At 56.1% G+C, this 17604-nt stretch overlaps 1 protein-coding gene across 1 annotated transcript in view; it reads left to right on the forward strand.

Annotated features, from left to right (window-relative positions):
• MROH2A (maestro heat-like repeat family member 2A) overlaps positions 1 to 14420 on the forward strand; it is a 50595-nt gene extending 36175 nt beyond the window's left edge. The window contains exons 26-42 of the mRNA XM_012648833.1: positions 650 to 699; positions 1274 to 1465; positions 2463 to 2586; positions 3097 to 3215; positions 3996 to 4148; positions 4537 to 4691; positions 6584 to 6743; positions 6819 to 7012; positions 7259 to 7396; positions 7929 to 8043; positions 10010 to 10159; positions 10258 to 10440; positions 10938 to 11093; positions 12516 to 12647; positions 13307 to 13409; positions 13732 to 13797; positions 14299 to 14420. Of these exons, the coding sequence (XP_012504287.1) occupies positions 650 to 699; positions 1274 to 1465; positions 2463 to 2586; positions 3097 to 3215; positions 3996 to 4148; positions 4537 to 4691; positions 6584 to 6743; positions 6819 to 7012; positions 7259 to 7396; positions 7929 to 8043; positions 10010 to 10159; positions 10258 to 10440; positions 10938 to 11093; positions 12516 to 12647; positions 13307 to 13409; positions 13732 to 13797; positions 14299 to 14420 (2312 nt within the window). The remainder of the gene's footprint in view (positions 1 to 649; positions 700 to 1273; positions 1466 to 2462; positions 2587 to 3096; positions 3216 to 3995; positions 4149 to 4536; positions 4692 to 6583; positions 6744 to 6818; positions 7013 to 7258; positions 7397 to 7928; positions 8044 to 10009; positions 10160 to 10257; positions 10441 to 10937; positions 11094 to 12515; positions 12648 to 13306; positions 13410 to 13731; positions 13798 to 14298) is intronic.
• Positions 14421 to 17604: the final 3184 nt, after the last annotated feature.

Genomic DNA, 17604 nt, shown 5'->3' on the forward strand with positions numbered 1-17604 from the left:
AAGTTTTAAATTTGATTGTTTAGCTTATCTTTTTTTCTTTTATGAATCATGCTTTTGGTGTCAAATCTAAGAGTCTTTCCCTAACCCAAGGCCACTAAGATTTTCTTCTATTTTTTTTTTTTCTTCTGGAAGTTCTGTATTTTCAGGTTTTACATTTAGGTCTATGATATATTTTGAGTTAATTTTTGTATGGTCTGAGGCACGGATCAAAGTTTATTTTATTTTATTTTTACACATGTTTCATCACCTTTTGCTGGAATATCCTTGTTCTACTGAATTACCTTTACAACTTTGTCAAAAATCAAGTGACCACACATGGTGTGGGGCTGTTCCCAGACACTTACTCTGCTCCACTGATGTGTCTGTCTGTCTTTACACCAATTCCACACTGGCTTGATTACTGTGATGTTATAATAAGTCTTAAAATAAAGATGAGACAATGTAGGTTTATAGACTTTGTTCTTTTTTTGCCACATTCCACCAATTTTGATATACTGTGTTCTAATATTATTTCAGTTCAAAGTGCATTTTAATTTCTCTTTTGATTTCTTCCTTGACCTGTGTGTTATTTAGAAATTTCCAAATATGTGAGGGTTTTCTAGAAACCTTTCTGGTTTAGCTTCCTAATTTGACTCCACTGTTGTCTGAGGACGTACTTTGTATATTTCCAATCCCTTAAAATCAATGGAGACTGATTTTGTCGCCCAGACATGATCTATCTTGGTAAATGTGCACTTGGAAACTATTCTGCTGTCGTTGGGGGTGGTGTTCCTTAATGTCACTTAGGCCAAGTGTTCAAGTTTTCTATGTCCTTCCCAATTGTCCATCTTCCTGTTCTATCAACTATTGAGAAAGAGGCACTGAAATTTCTGGCTATCACTGTGGATTTATTTCTCCTTTCAGTTCTACCAGGTTTGCTGCACATGTTATTTACCTGTGTTGTCAGGTGCATGAACATTTGGGATTGTTATGTCCTCTTAATGAACTGACCACTATCGTGATGGCATGACCCGCTTCATCTGTAGTAATATTCTTTACTTTGGAATGAAATTTGATATCAGAATGGCCCCCAGGGCCATCTGGGGGGCAGGGTGGGCTGTACTCCTGGCCTTTTACTGCAGGCAAACATTTGGAGTCAGGCCAAACACCATCCTGGTGAGGATGCTGGGGACATGCTCTCCCTGCCTGCAGCCTCCCTTCATGGTGGAGCCTGGGGAGAAAACCAGAACTTTCTAGACTGACACAGAAACATAGAGACTCAGACTCTGAGTAGGAGGAAAGCGGAGGGCAAAAGCTAGCCAGGAAAGGGCTGGCACCGGGATTTCCATGCCTGCTTCTGTGTCCTGGGCTCTACCCTCAGCTCCTGGAGAAGTGGATCTTGTCGGAGAAAGAATGGGAGAGGGAGAAGGCCATGAAGCTCCATCTGCATCTCTTGAAGATCTATGTCCAAAGCGTTGGAGTCTGTGTGAGTCTGGGAGCGCCCACCCCCAGCCTGCTGCTCGGACAGCCACAGGGGGATTCCTGTCTTTATGTGGGAGAAGAGGGAACACTTTTGATATCAAGTTTGGCCCCTGCAGAGTCCGTTGGGAAGAGGCTGCGACAAACTAGTGCCGGGGCTCTGGGCGGGCGAGGCAGGGAAAGGATGGGATGTGGCTGGGTGTGGGTCCAGGTGTTATGGGGCCCTTTGTAAGAAAAAGGGTATGCAATGATGAATACTATGTTGGTTAGGAAAATGGATATTTACTTAGAATGAGAAAACAAATCAGCATAAAATCGCAAATTTTACAAAGCTTGTCAGGTAGCACAAACATCACGAAATCTAGAACAATGTAGTGTTTTATTGATTAACCGTCTTACATGACTTGGTGACACTTCTTTTCCTGCACGTGATGGCTCCAAACTGTTTGATTGCCTTGTCCTCGGGCGGCTAAGAGCAGGTTACGGTGTCCAAGGCTGGGGGAGGTGCGTGGCAAGGGCTCAGCAGAGCTCAGCAGGGCCAAGACCAGCGCTGAGCAACGCTGAGTGTGTCGCCTGCCTTCTCTGATCTGATTCTCACAACATTCCCCAAAAGGGGAGGCACCACTATTATCTCCACTGTACAGACAGGGAACTTGAGGGGCTGAGGGGAGAGGTACCCCACCCTGGCCACTCAGCCAGTGAGTGGGGAAACCCTGATTTGAACCCAGGGCCCCATTACAGGAACAACTTCACCCGAGTTCAGAGCTACGAGCAGGGCAGAGCTGGCTCAGGGCTGGTCCTGGACCCTCGGACCCTGGCCGATCGGCCTCCAGGGGCCCAACTATGGGGGTGGGAGGCTGATGTGTGGGTGGGAGGCGATGGTGGCAGCCTCCCCGCCCCAGACGGTGCCTGCAGAGCAGCATTCACATTCTCTAGTGGCCATTTGTGCTGCCCCTGAGTGTGCCGGAGAGCACAGGTGGGAGCCCTGCTTTCCTATCCTCCAGATCCCCCTGAAGCTGGGGCAGTTTGGCACAATGGTCGGACTCATTGCCCCATGCACCTGTGACGCCCACCGAAGAACCCGTATAGCCTCAACTAATGTCCTGTCCACCCTGCTAGATCTTCACGGTACGGAGGGGCAGAGCACGAGGGCCAGCCTTCCTGGAAGGGAGGGTGGCTCACACCAGGGATGTTGGCTGCGGCCTGCCCTGCAGGGAAGCCTGGCCGCTCTGCACATGGAGACAGGCAAAGGTGACCAACAGAGAGGGCAGAGTAGGGAGAGCTCACCAGGAAGTTTCTGGAAGGAGAGGCTCGTTGGTCCAGATTGACTCGCTGAGGGCATGTGCTGGGCACTAAGGGGACCCCCTGTGAGAAGGTCAGCTCGTAGATACCAAAGACATGGCAGGACTGGCCACAGCTGAGCTGAAGGGAGAGCAGGCATCTGAGCTGTGCGTAGAGGTGGTGCGGGCAGAGGCCTGCTGTGCAGAAGGAACGACGACAGCAAAGCCCAGAGGGAGGGGATGTCCAGATGCCGGAGGGTGGCTCAGGCTCGCAAAGCCAGGGTAGGAGTTTGCCTCAAAGTGGCCGTGGCCAGGCCCTTGTCCCTGCGGGTCATGTGTGAAACTGTACTCCCAACAGCAAGCCAGACCTGCTCCTTGTGGAGCACTGCCAAGGAGAAGGAGCTTGAGAAATGTAAGGAGGACCTCTGGGGCACAGACATGGAGAAGATTTTCTGCGCATCCTCGAGAATCGCCAAGGTGACAGCTGGAAAGCCTGCTTGGGCCCTGGGCTGGTGTCAGGGGCCTGAGCCATCTCTTGGGGGTGGGGCCTCCCAGGCTCCCCACGTCCATGGCCTTCGGTCTGACTCCTGCTGTCTGTATTGAAACGGGCTGCAGTATGTCAGGTCCCCACTGTGCCCCCTGGCCCATGCCCTGCTGTCTGCTCCCCATCCCTGCAATGTGCTACACCAAGAGTGGAGGGGGCCACTGGAACCATCTGGACTGGCCTGCACAGGGCGCTGGACATGGGCACGCTAATGGCACAGTGATGAGTGGAAGTGCCCAGAGCTGCCAGAACAGGGGGCTCAGGACTTCAGGGGGGCAAGGCCCCAACTGTCTTAGGACCAAGGGGGCTGCGGAGCAGCAGGACGAGGCCAGGGGCATCAGGGCTGCAGGGCTGCAGGGCAGCAGAGCGAGGATAGCGGATTTTGAGGTGGAGCTTCCTGTGCGGGGTTGGGGTGCAGATGATGAAGAGTGGAGAGGTTGGGGTATACCCCAGAGGCCTGGGAAAGCTGGCCGAGCCTGGAGGGGCTGACAGGGGGACCCTGGAAGTAGAGGAGTGAGGTCTGAGCAGACCCGTGGACAGCAAGAGGGGCGGGTGCCTGGAGGAGGCTGCGGCCAGGGTCTGAGAGAGGATGGGGGCCTGGGCTGGGGCCATGAGCTGGGGTGGGAGAGGATGGGGTGCAGTGGTCACGTGGGGCAGGGGAGTTGGCCCAAGACTTGGTTTGCAGATCCCAGATCAGCCTGCTCTCCTCCTAGGTGGTCTGCATGGAGTTTAATTGCGACGAGGTGGTGTCACTCATCCAGAAGCTCTGCGAGAACATCGGGGCCATGGACCTGCAGCACGACAAGGCCTCTGTCACCTGGATAGGCACCTTCCTCCAGATGCGGGTCAAGGATCTGGAGGACAAGGTGGCAGAGCCACGTGGGGCAGGGGCCACCTGGAGTGGGGCTGGGCTGCTCAGTGCACCCACTGTGAGTGCTTACCCTAAACCCCTGGTTGCCAAAGAGGAGGAGGAAATAGAGTTCTAGAATGAGGAAGAAATGTGTTGAGGGTCACCTGGTCAGTACGTGGACAGTGGTCTGGAGGCCCGAGGCCCTTTCCCAGAGTACGTCCCTCCCGTGCTGAAGGCCGGATAAATGAGGAAGCAGGCACAGGACACGCTGGAGAGTGTGCCGGCAGCTTGACCTGTCCTTTGTCTGATGCAACGAGAGTCCCCGGAGGAGGGGATGCCATGGGGTGAGGGAAGGAGGCCTGGGGGGACCCAGGCTGCCCCATGATGCCACGCCCCCTCCCCAGGCGGCCGAGATCCTGGGTGCCATCCTGGTGCACCTGCCAGGGGTGGATCAGCCGGAGGTGCGGCACCTGCTCATCAAGGGCATCCTCCTGCTGGCGCACTACCACCAGGACACCGTCCTCACGTCGCTCCTGAGGCAGCCCCTGCCCATGGAGAGGTGAGCGCCCTGGGGAGGCAGTCCCGGCCTCCTGTGCAGCTCACATCACGCCCAGCTCACCACCCCAAATGTCCCGGAAGCCTGGGGCCTTGGGCAGTACCTTGCCCCGCCCCGAGGCAGGTCAAAACCCTGTGCCTGTATGTCCTGTAGGAGGTACCAGCTCCCGACGAACCACTGATCCCGAGCCCAGACTTTTACAGCCTCATCATGCGGAGCTGGAATCTGGATCCCATAGCTTCCCACATGCCCTGGTCTCCCCCGGGACAGTTCTGTGACGCCCAGCATCCCCACGGCAGCCCTTTCCTGCACGTGGCTCCCCAGGCCTGAGCAAGGCTCCGGTCTGTCCCCACTCCTTTCAAATGTGTCCTGAGAGGGGCAGGGACTTGTCCAAGTTTCCAAGGAAGAAAAGCCCAACCTGCAGCCCCTCGGGCGGTCATGAGTAAAGCAGAGAGCAGCCCCCTCTTTCTGCAAATAGCGCCAACTCCCGTGCGCGCTACAGCATCCCACAGGCAGCCGGGGAGGGTCTCCCCAAACGTGCAGGGCCCAGAAAGAGGTGGGCAATAATCCCCAGAGGAGTCGAGCCTGTGCTGGCGCAGGGAGATTAGGCAGGTGTCGCACCACGAGGCTGTGAACAAGGAAAAGAGAGTTTCAAACAAGGGCCTTGAACCCAGAGCCAGGAGGGCTGACCCCCAAAATGCAGGCCTGGCTGCAAGTGGAGCTGCTCCTCGCAAGGGCGGCCCTGCGGCGGGTCCGGGTGAGAGGGCAGTGCGGGTTTCGTGATGGAATGGGGGTCAGTGGCTCTCGTGGCAGTGGCGGTGGGGGTGAGGGGCAGCCCTGGGTGAGGCTGGCATGCTTGGTGGCCACGTCACACTGGCGTTCACTCAGTTCACCAACATTTGTGTTGGTTAGCTGTTACCGAGGAACAAGTTACCACCCACGTATGATCTTGCAGCTTCCCTGGGGCAGGAGTCTGGGTGTGGCCAGCTGGGCCTTCCGTTCAGGGTTTACAAGACTGCAATCAAGGTGTCAGCCGGGCTGCATTCAGAGCCCCGGTCCTCTTCCAACAGGTGGTTGGTAGAATTGTTTCTTGCCATCGCAGGCCTGAGGTCCCCGCTTCCCTGTTTCCTTGCACCCCGAGGCTTCTTTACTTGGTGCTGTGAGCGCACTCGACCCACCTCTGCACTCGATTCCTACCACGAGGGCCCCGGCCGCATCACCCCCGCAACCCAAACTCACCCGCACTTGCGCATTCGGTTTTGTAAATTCAACTCTTCGTCAACTTGATCTTGTTAAATTGCATTTAGACTTGTTAGAATCGTCACCTTAGCCCTTTAGAACTTGCCAGGTCCACGCCTTTCTGTCCTCTGCTCCTCTCCTCAGCACGTCCCTTCCTGGCAGGGGCCTGGGCTCGGCCTTGGGGATCTGTCAGGCCGTCTGCAGTCGCAGTCTGGCAGGTTACCTAACCTCTGCGCGCCTCGGTTTCCTCTTGTGTGGGATATGGACATAAGAACATCTTCCTCAGAGAGGGAAGGGAGGATTAGGACGTACATCAGCAAGCTGCCTAGTGCCAGCCTTACACAAGCTGGGCACTTGGGGGCATATTGGACATGTCCACAAAGTCATCAGACAGTCGGCCAGAGGGGCCCTCCGAGGTCTCCCGGTAGGGGAGCTGGGCCTTCCTTGGAGCCGTGGGACTCTGAGCCCCTACAGAGAAAGGGGGTTGAGTGTGGAGTCAGGGGCCTGGGTGCTAATTATGCAAACTTTGGCGCCTCCCTCCACCTCCCTGACATTCAGCCCCCAGCGTTCAACCCCTACTCTGGGGGCTGCAGAGACATCCCGAGGGATTCTTGCCTGCCAGGAAGCTCACAGTGCTTGTGCCCTGCTTTGGTTAGCCACCTGACAGAGGTGTGGCTGGCTGTGGCCGAGAACGTGTCCTTTGCCCGGACCATGCTCCACGGCCTGATGAGCCGGCTGCAGTCGCGGTTCACCCCCAGGGTCAACGCCACCTCCAAGGCTGACGTCTGGCGCCTGGCCGCGGTGGACCCTCTGATGGTGAGTGGCAGGGCAGCCCCTGGGGCTCCTCCGGGGTCTCCGGGCAGGAGCCCCAGCGCCCGCCTCTCTCTGCAGGCCCTGTGCACCACCCACCTTCTCATCCAGAAGATGGACCAGGAGGGCGCGCTCCTGGGCCTCCTCCCCGACCTGCTCTACACCCTCCTGCTGCAGCTCGCCAGCAGCCACGAGCCAGAGGCCGCCTCACCCGTCCTGAAGACGTGGAGGCTGGTCCACACGAGGCCCCTGCCCGAGGAGCTGAACCCGCAGAGGTGCTCTCGAGGGCGGGTGGGCCGGTGGGAGGGGGGCAAGGCAGCAGTGTATCCAGCACGTGTCCAGCACAGCGTGGTTTTCAGAGCGTGCAGACCCACTCTCTCCTGGGACCGGACCCTCAGCCCCTTGGACTAGGCCCTGCAGGTGCTGGGACCCGGCCTCACAGCAAGGCGGCCTCTGGGCCAGCCTCCCTGGCCGTGTGCTCCCGGCCGGGCATCGTGTCACAAGCTCCCACCTTCTTCCAGGATCACGATCAAGTCCATGCAGCTCTTGTGCAAGAAAATCCGCAGCGAGCGCCTGGAGCACGCCCTGGAGGAGCAGGCCGTGTGGGCCCTCCTGGAGGACGGCGGGTCTTTCCTGGAGGGCGTGAGCCGGCTGGCCAGGTGGGGCCCAGCTCTCACAGAGTGGCAGCAGTGGGAGCTGAGAGGCACCTCCTTGGGGACAGAAGGGCCTCCAGTCTCCTCCTTGGGGGACTGAAGGGCGCGGTCCAGTCGTGGCGGAATGTTCCGTTTCTGGGGAAATTGCCATGCTGATCGACCCGTGTCCCAGACCCTGGGTGGCGTGCAAGATAGCAGGAATCTTCTATTCCAACTCTTCCTGCTCAGAGCAGAGATGAGAGGTCAGAGAGAGGAGGCCACGCAGGGCTTTGAGCAGGGCCAGGGCGGGGACTTGCTTCCCGGGTCCAGAGCTCTCGAGCAGTCCTCGTTCTCAGTCCCTTCTATAAAAAGTAGATGAAGATTAAGTACTTCGCTGACCACCTGACCAAGCCCTTTGGGCGAGGAAGGAGAGGCCCAGAGGTGTTAGGAGATCTGCCCAAGGTCGCCTCGCCAGCCCGCGCCAGCCCCAGGCCAGCTCTGCCCAACGTCAGGCAGGAGCTGGGTCCCCCCTGACCAGCGGCCCCGTCTCCCCGCACAGGCTGTGCATGCGGCACGTGGAGGGCTACAGGCCGAGGCTGTCGGAGCTGGTGCTCAGGGGCATGGACTCGCAGGTCCCGAGCTGCCGCATCAGCAGCACGGCCATCTGTGTGGAAGTGAGGAGCGGGCGTGGGCCGTGCGAGGGGGGGATGCAGGGCCGCTGGGCTCCTCTGGCAGTGGCTCATCTCTGGGCACCGGAGTCGAGGGCGGGCCAGCTCCCCACCTTGGTGTGCTCATTCACTCACCTTCCCCCTCATTCGCTCATCACGAGAGTAGTTCAGGGCGGGGCACTGCGGGGCAGAGAGACCGAGACACAGCCTGTGCCCTGAGCCCGGCAGCCAGCTGATGTGCGGCACGGTAGGTGCCAGCAACCCCGGGGCCCAGCGGAGGGCTCCTGCGCTGTCACTGGGGCAGGCTGCCCGCATAGGACTCCGAGAGCCGAGGGGCTCCGCCAGCTGGGAAGGTGGGCCGGGCTACCCTGTCATACCGCTGGAGCATTGAGAGGCTCCCCAGGGAAATGATGCCCAACTTACCATAGGAACGGAACAGCAGCCCAGGACAGGGGTTGGCAAACTTTTTCTGTGAAGGGCCACAAAGTAATTAAATATTTTTGACTTTGTGGCCAAGAGCAGCCGCAGACGATGCATATACACCAGTGGGCATGGCCAGGTTCCGATCAAACCCTACTTACTGGTGGGCACTGTAATTTAAACTGCGCATAATTTTCACGTGTCATGAAATGTTCTTCTTTGGATTTTTTCCCCGTCATTTAAAAATGCAAAAATGATCCTTGGCTGTGGGCTGTACAAAAATCTCCTGGCCCGTGCGAGGCAGCCTGGGACGTGCTCGCCAAGCCACCTCACGTCCTCGGGCTCCTCCCTGTGTGCATGCCACCTCTGTGAACCCTCCAAACGAGGGTGGGACGGAGAGGCACCCTTTGACGTGTCTCGGTCCGGAACTCTCCGTGGCCAGGCCCAGGTGCTGGCATCCGAGGGCCGGGTCACGGTCCTGCTCCTCCACTCAGCAGCTGGGCAGCCGGGCATCAGTGACTTGGTGTCTCTGTGCTTCGCCTTCCACATCTGCCAGACTGGGGACAGCGGTACCTACTTTACGGGGCGTCGGTGTGAATTAAATGAGATAATATAGGCGTTGCTGGGCTTCGTGGCGAGCACTCACCAAATGCCAGCTAATTATTACTGTCTAAAAATGAGGTTCAGCTTTTGAGAAGCAAGTTATTCAAATTCTTCGAAAGTTGATATGATTGTGTTATAAAGAGTTTTTTAAACTCATGCTAAGAAGTTTGGACTTTATCCTGAAGGGCATTTCAAACAGGGTGTGATAGTTTCACTCACCGCTCGCCTGGCCCTTAGTAGGTGCTCAGTAAATGTCTACGTGAAGGAAGTGCGGTAGGAAGCTGCTGCCGGTGTTGGTGTCCAGGACTGGCTGGAGCGGGGGGAGGAGACAGGGCGCTGGGGGGTCAGAGCAGCCGTGCCTGATGGGGGATTACAGAACTGGACACGACAACAGTCAGTAGACTCACGTCTCCTTTTGCCCCCGGACTCACCCATTTGGTGTTTAGTTTTCTTTTTAGGACTCTTTAACAGGGGCTCATGTGCATGTGCACATACACACATATGTGCACACATGTACACATACACACACATGTACACGCATGCCAGCCAGGGAGTCCCCATCGGCTTGTGGTCTTGGCACTTTGAGTACTAGGCCAATATTGATTCTCCCGAATGACAGAAATTCATGCTCTCTGTGCATTTCTGTTCAGACATGGGTGGGCCTGGCTCCGGCACTTGGCAGCCGCTCTGCCTTATTATCTGGAGAAATAAAGGGGAAATGAATCTATGTGTCTGGACAGGTAACACCTGTCTAGCATTCCCTGCACAGTCCCTCATTGAGTCCCCACAACAACCCCGAGGCAGGCACTAGTGTCACCCCTTGTTACAAGTAAGGAAACTGAGGCACTTGCAACCCTCCCCTCCCTCTCGGAGTACCGTCTGCGTGTCGCATGGCTTGTTGCAGAGAAACGGGCCTCCGCTGGGGGAACTGTCAAACTTCTCCTCGCAGCTCATGAGCGACCCGATCCTGCACCAGGAGAAGCTGCTGAAGCCGGCGGTGCTGGCGCTGGAGCAGGGCGCGGAGCAGGAGGAGGACGAGGCCCTGCGGGTGCTGTCCCTGCGCGCGCTCGGCAACATGGCCCTGGGCGCCCCCAGGAAGGTACCTCGCCTGGCCCTGAGGTCCCCAGAGCTGGGGGCCCCGCGGGTGCTCCCCCGTGCAGGCGGGAGCCACGGTTGAGCCAGGCTGCCGCCCCCCAGGTGAAGCAGTACCGGAAGCTCCTGCTGGAGAAGTGCCTGGGCTCGCTGCGGGGGCCCGCGAGCATCCGCGTGACTGCTGAGGGCATGGGGGCCCTGGCCAAGATCCTGGCTGAGCTCCGAGAAGGGGATGTGGGGGCCTTTTTCGACAGCATCTCTGAGCGGTGCAGGGTCTTCTTCGACAACGTGAGTCCCGCTCAGAGCCTCCCTCAGCTTGCCCTTCTCACCCCCAGCGAAAAGACGGGCTCCGGCCAGAGAAGGCTCTGCGGCTCCTGCCTGGTGCCCGTACATCAGCTGGCCGATCTGCGTTCCGCAGAATCAGTGCTGTGGGGTCCGAGGGCTCGTGGGCCCCTCCAGCCCTGCCAGGAGGGAAGAGCTTGCCCGTTTCACTCCTTGCAGCCCACAGATACTCCCTGGGCACCTACGACGTGCCGGCCGCTGCTGGGCGGGGGTGTGTGTCCACGTTCCACACAAGCCCTCACCTAGGAACAGACTGTCACAGGCTAGAGTAATGCCCGGTCCCTCCGGGACTGTCAGCCCCGCCGAAGGAGAGACTCTGCCCTGATGCAATGGCCCAGCAGGCTCTGCAGGGCCATGGCATTGACAATGGTCCTGGGAGAGTGGCGAGGGCTTCGCTGGGCTTTTTGCTTCCTGCAGTCAGCCGTGTAACATCTTGGCCGCAGGAAAGCGAGCTGCTGCGTTTGAAAGCCTTCATCCTCTTTGGGAGGCTGGCAAAGGTGGTCCGGATTTCCAAGAAGCATTTCTTCAAAGGGGAAGTGAAGAAGGCCTGGGTCCCTCTCATGCTGCACTGCCAGGACCCCTGCTCCGACACGGCCCGAGTAAGATGCAGCCTCGTCTTTGTGGCCCGACGCCTGGGGCCCGCATCCCCTAGAGGGATAGGTCCTTTAGCTCTGTTAGCTGCGGGCATTTCTCCACCCCACTCAGTCTTCCCTGAAAGCCCAGGGCTGCAACCCCCGCCCCGCCCGGACCCCATCTCTCCGCAGGCCGGGGAGAGGGGCGTCTCAGCTCCGTGGGGAACGTGGCATGGCTTCCTTCTTCTCCAGTCACTGCCTGCAGCGTCTTCTGCACAACCCCCCTGTCTTCTGGCAGATTCTGCACCTGGCTGTTCACTTTTGGGCATCAGGACTTGGTCCTGTCCCCTCCTCACTCACCGGGGGGCAGGCCTGGGTTGGGGGCCATTAGGGGTACGGGAAGGGAGCCGGCCTGGCTTCTCCTCCCGCTCTAAGGCCCAGCTTCTCGCTGGCTTTAGGGTGGGAGGTAGGACAGGGAGAGGGGACAAGTCTCCTCATGTAGCCACTGCCCGCACACTAGGCACCTGCCGCCCCAGGCTCCGCACTCGCCTTGACCTCCCCGTTCTTGCTTCTCCCTGCATAGACTGGGGAGGGGGTGCAGGGGAAGTCACTGAGGATGGGGTGGTTCTGCCCCCTCCTAGGAAGCCTTGGGGATGCAGCTGGCCCCACACGAGGGGAACTCAATGTCATTTTCAACTGCTGCCTCGGTCCCCAGTTCTGCGGCACAAGTCCCCTCAATCCCACTGCCTTGAGGGCGGCAGGTTTCTAGGTGGTCGAGGAAACATGCTCCCCAGACCTGGGCTCTGCTGTGGGGTCCCTGGCGACCCTGGGCATGAAGTGTCACCACTCGAAGACCCCTTTTCCTTGCTAACCCCACCACCCCGTGTTTAGCCCACGTTGTTCTTCCCTGTTATACCAACCACAGTCCAGCGGGGAAGGGAGAGGGGGTGTTGCAGGGAAGAAGCTGGGGGCACAGCCAGTAAGGGTGATGGAGTGTAACGAAGGTGCCACCGAGGCGGGCAGGTTCAGGAAGGGAAGCTCAGGGATGAGCCACGAGCAGTGATGAGCCCATCCCTGGGGAAGACGCCCACCCTCTCTTCCTGCCCTCCCATCTCCCAAAGCCAGAGGCTGGGGTACTCGACCAGTCCTGCCCACCCAAGCCAGGCCCCCAGTGCCAGATCCCCTGGAGGGCTGGGTCCCAGGCAGGGCAGCTGAGGGCACAAAGGTGCCTCCACGGGGATTTTCTACAGTGGATACACAGCCCCATATTCAAGGCGGCAGAGGCTGCATCCAAGGTGGCCTCCCAGGAGCCACCAGCCCTGCCCTTCCGCTTTGTGGCGTGCTTCCCGGGCTGCCCTCTGGCTTCTTGCCAGCCCCACCCCTCGTGCAAACCACCCTGGCCCTGTGGGCCTGATGCCTCTCTACTGTCTTGTGTCCTTGTCCCTCCAGGCCTGTATGGCTACCATGTTTCAGTGTGTGCACTTCTGGGGCTGGAAGTCCCTGGAGAGCCCATCGGGGCAAAGTGACGCCAGTACCGATGACAGGATGGTCGTTTTCCAGACAACCATGTGCTCCATCCTGGTGAGAAGGGGAAGGGGACCAGCCCGTCCCAGGTGGCCACACTCTGGCCTGGAGCTTAGGGTCAAGGCTGCCACAGATTTCTTTCTTGTGACTCCTTTTACTTCCCACGTGTGAACTGTCGAGACCAACAGAAGTAGAATGCAAGCTGCATGTCTATTCTTAAGTTTTCTAGCAGCCACATTCAGAAAAGGAGGAAGAGGCGATACTAATTTTAATATTTCATTTCACCCAATATAACTAAAATGTGATCATTTCAACATGTAATCAATATAAAAACTATTACTGTGATAGTTTACATTTTGGTCTTTTTGGGTAGTCTTCAAAATCCAGGAGACATTTTCCACTTAATTCAGACTAGCCACACTTCAAATGCTTAAGGGCCACGTGTGGCCAGTGGCTACCGTGTCGGACAGAGCAGGTTCTGGGCAAATGCAAGAGCCCCTCTAGAGTCCAACAGAAATGCAACAGGGGCTGATGGTCCTTAACTTGCCTAGCTACTAATCTGCTGTGTGACGCTGGGATGGGCGCTTGACCTCTCTGGGTAGACCCTCCCAGTTGCAAGGGAACTGACGGGTCAGACAGAGGGGAACACTCTTGGTGAGCAGCCCATCTCCAGGATCGCGTCCTCCAAGGCTGTGTGTGTCACTTGTTTTTTGTAGGCTCAGAAAAAGCCTGCCGTTCTCTACAGCTTCTTGCTAGAAACAATGACCTACATTAAAAGTAACTTGTCAAGGATCAGAATCGCTGCCTGCAACTTGGCAGGTAAGCAGACAGGTCTCTGGACTCAGGGTGGACCACGACAGCCATCTGGTCAACCCCAGCCCTGAACGGGGAGGGAGACAGGGGGCAGAGTTGGGTTCCACACTCAGGTCTGATCCCCGCGCTGTGCTCCTGTCCCACCAGGACCCAGATTCCTACCCGCCTGATTTTGAACCAGGCTTCCTCCTTGCCGACTTGGCCCAACAAAACCTCTGCCGGATGTCCTCATACGGCAAAACTAAGTCTCTTGCAGGGAGGGGCACAGAGTGGTTTGCCTGCTGGCCTAATATTCATGTGATAAGCATGTCTCTGGCTGTCATTTTAGGAATTATTATGAAGCAGATGTCTACACATTACCTGAAAAAGCTGGACTTTCCTGCATTACGGAATTGTAAGTAGTGGAGGCTCGATTATACTCTGAGTCCACAAACTCAGCAAAACTCATTTAGGGAGCTTAGTGAAACTACCCTCAGGGAAGAGCCAGACAGTTCTTTCTTGTGGGGACTTGGGGGGTGGGGGCTGGTGTAACCAGGACAGAGAGGGAGGGATGCACCGGGGAGGACCGTCCAGGAAGACAGCTGCTGATGGGCGGGGTCCATCTCGTCCCCTGTGCTGTTTCCCGCGTTCACAGCTATTCATGAAATGCTTCTGCCCTGATGCTGCAGTCCGGCTGTGGGTGTCTCGCTGTCATGCTAGGGCGGCCGCTGGAGCCTTGGGAGGTCTGTGATGTGCGAAATCACACAGCCCCACGGCCGTCTGCTGGCATCACACAGGAGGTTCCAAGTCCGTCCCTTGCCACTGTCAGCCGCCCTGGCCTGTAGCCAATGCCAGGGCACAGGGTGTGCCATCCTGACCAGGGGGCCTGATTCCTCCTCTCTGTGCTCACTCTCAGCCCTCCAGGAGCTACAGCTGGACACGGATCCTGGGGTCCGGAGGGCAGCCCTGGAGACGCTCAAAGTCTTGGATAGCTGTAGTCAGCACTGGCTTTTGGCTTCACCTGGAGGAATGTCCTAGGTAGGCCAAATGTCAGATGCAAACTGTCTTCTCAGAGTGCCAAATCCTACCGTAGCGATGCAAACCCTCTTTAATTTGTAAGGAAAATACTGTTGTAAAATAATCAGTATCCCTTTCTTTCCTTCCATTGAAATAAACCTCCGCTGCCATTTGGAGTGCAGGCTCCTGACTGCGACGACATCCCACAACCTAGGTCATGGGGCGAAGGGAACATCAGCCCTAACGCGCCACTTCATTCCCGCCTTGCCCTGGCGTGTCAGACAGCCCCTGGGTACAAGGGACCGGAGACTAGCTTTGTGTCTTCACGTGCACTTTTGTCCCACACATGCTGAGTGTGTCCACTGCCAGGGTCTGTGCCAAGTTCAGAGGGGGGCCGACCTATTGTCTAGCCTCTGCCCCCTAGGCACCCCATTCTTAAAGGGAAAGGTAGACGTCTATCCAGCAGACCAGGACACATCAGAGGGAGAGGAGGGCTGCAGCCAGGTGAAAGTGGTTGTGGCACAGGGGGGAAAATGTGCGTCCCCCTGGGGACAATCCGGGAGGGCCTCGTGACATTTATGCCAGGCCCACCCTCATCCTTCCCATGGAGGCCTGAAATTACCAAAGCATGTTTGGCATTCTGGAACAGAATTTGGCTGAGGGTCCAAGAAACATGTAGGGGAAGAGGGGCGGAGTGCAGGGAAAGACTTTTCCTACACTCAGGCCATTGGCAGAACAGGCTGGTTGTCCCCAGGTAAAAACAGGACTTCCGAGCTGTTCCCACTACAGCTGCCGAAGGCAGTCACCATACGGGGTCCCATCAGTGGGAGAGGGTTGCTGAGCAGTTGAAACATCAATCCATGCTTAAGGCTTCTCTGGAATAGTGGTTTTCAAATCTTTTTGTGGCTCCCATGGGACAAATAATGAAGTTATTTTCTGCCAAGTGATGGAGTGTGCTGCTGCTAAACAAGCTTGGACACCACTGATGCAGTGGGGATGGACGCGCTGTCCAACACGCGTACGGGGAGATGGCTGTACGTCTGCATAACTGGCTCTCCCTTCATACTTGTGCAAAAACATTTCTAGATGGTTTATAGACGTAAAGGTGAAAAGCAACATTTAAGACAATGTAGTATTTTTGATCCTAAGAGTAAGGTAGTTTTTCTTTAAAAATTAACAGATGCCAGAAAAAGGGTTAAGCTAGCTGCTTGTCTTAGTCCATTCAGCATTGCTGTAGCAGAATGCCTGAGGCTGGGCAATTTATAAAGAAAGGTGTATTTACTTCATGATTCTGGTAGCTGGAAAGTCCAAGAGCATGACGCCTGCATCTGCTCAGCCTCTGGGAAGGGCTACATGCTACATCCAGACCTGGTGGAGAAGCAGAAAAGTGGGTATAGGCAGAGACCAAGCACGAGGAGGAAGCTTGCTTCATAACAACCCGCTCTCACAGTAACTAATCCAGTCCTGAGGGAGCGAGCACTCCTTAGAGATGGCATTAATGTGTTCGTGAGGGATCCTCCCCATGACTCCAACACCTCCCACTAGACCTCACCTCCTGATCCTGTCACATTGGCAATTAAATTTCAAGACCAACTATGTTCAAACCATTAGCACTGACTGTGTTAACATGTAACTTTGGTACACAAAATACCACAAAGTTAAAGTACAAATCACAGATGGGAGAAGTTACTTGCAACTTACATAGAACTGGATTGGTTCATATGATAGGATCCAGAATAGACCCCAAACAGTAAGAAACAAAGAGGCAAACAGAAACAACGTCCTGAGAGGACACTGGAGAAACCAGCATCCCAGGAAGACATGCGATCTCAAGTCATCAAGAGAAAGCAGATCGTGAAGCAACACACTTCACTCCCACCGCAGCTCAAAGGCTGCCAGCGATGTGGGGAAGCGGTACCTCTCACACTGCTGGGTTCAGTACAGCGGAATAGTTGTTTGGGAAAGCGATTCGGCATTATCAGGTAAGTTAAAGATGCACCCATCCATAACCCATAGTTCGCTTGTAGTTGTGTCCTCAGATAAATTTACACTTGTGCACAAGGATCCCAGGTGATGTGTTTCTATCCAGATGCCAGGACAGTGAAGCAACTGCCTAGAGAATGCTTAAAATGAGAGAAACCCACATGCATTAGCTCCTGTCAAAGGTATATAGTATTAAATGATTCACATAGAAGTTGAAAACATAGAGACTATACTGCATATAGTTTATGGGTCCTTTATTGGCAGATCTTATAAATTGGCTAAGATCCATGCCCAATTCTTTCTGCCTCACCTTCTTCCACTAGATGATCAAAAACTGTTTTGCAGCCTCTCCGCAGCTAGGCCTGGCCCAGCCAACGAGACCTCAGCACAGTCTGCTGGCTTTGAGGGAAAGGCGAGGCACGAGCCGTCTGGGTACGATGATGGTTTTCCTGATGATAAGGAAAGGATGGGTTGTGTGCTTCTAAGGAAGCAGCAGGCCAAAGAAAGCCTAGCATTGCAGGGGCCACCCTGCCCTGGCCGAGCCTGAGCCAGCAGTCCGCTCCAGCCTGTTCTGTGAGGAAAAACCAGCCTCCTGCGAGGTCTAAGGCTCTCGGCCAGGCTCTCAGCTGTAAGCAGCCTGTGCCTTCCTTATTGATCCACGGTGCTGTGGACTGAATTGTGTCCCTTGAATTCATACAGTAAAGCCCTAACCCCAGGGTGATGGTGTTTGGAGATGGAGCGTTTGGGAGGCGATGAGGTTTAGATGTGGTCATGACGGTGGGGCCCTCATGATGGGATTAGAGCCCTTACAAGAGACAGCAGAGAGATCTTCCTCTCTCTCCATTAAGTGAGGACACAGCAAGAAGGCGGCTGTCTGCCAGCCAGGGAGAGAGCCCTCACCAAAACCCGACCATGCTGCCTCCCTATCTCAGAACTGTGAGGAAATAAATCTCCGTTGCTTAAGCCACCCAGGCTCTGGCGTTTTGTTACGGCAGCCAGAGCAAACTCATACACACAGGCAACGTGGTCCCATTGTAAGGTGTGGGTGGAAGGGACGCACACCGACATCAGGAGCGCAATCGCCTAGGGAGGGGGAGGGAATGAAAGTGCATAACTTAATCTTATCCTTAACCTTTCATTTACAAAAATCCAAAACGCATGCAGCAATATACTAACAACTATTGACTCCAGCATGGGTTTTGTTACTGCATTCTGAATATTT

Source organism: Propithecus coquereli, unplaced genomic scaffold, assembly GCF_000956105.1.
Source record: "Propithecus coquereli isolate 6110/MARCELLA unplaced genomic scaffold, Pcoq_1.0 Scaffold295, whole genome shotgun sequence".
In the NCBI taxonomy this organism is placed as follows: Eukaryota; Metazoa; Chordata; class Mammalia; order Primates; family Indriidae; genus Propithecus; species Propithecus coquereli.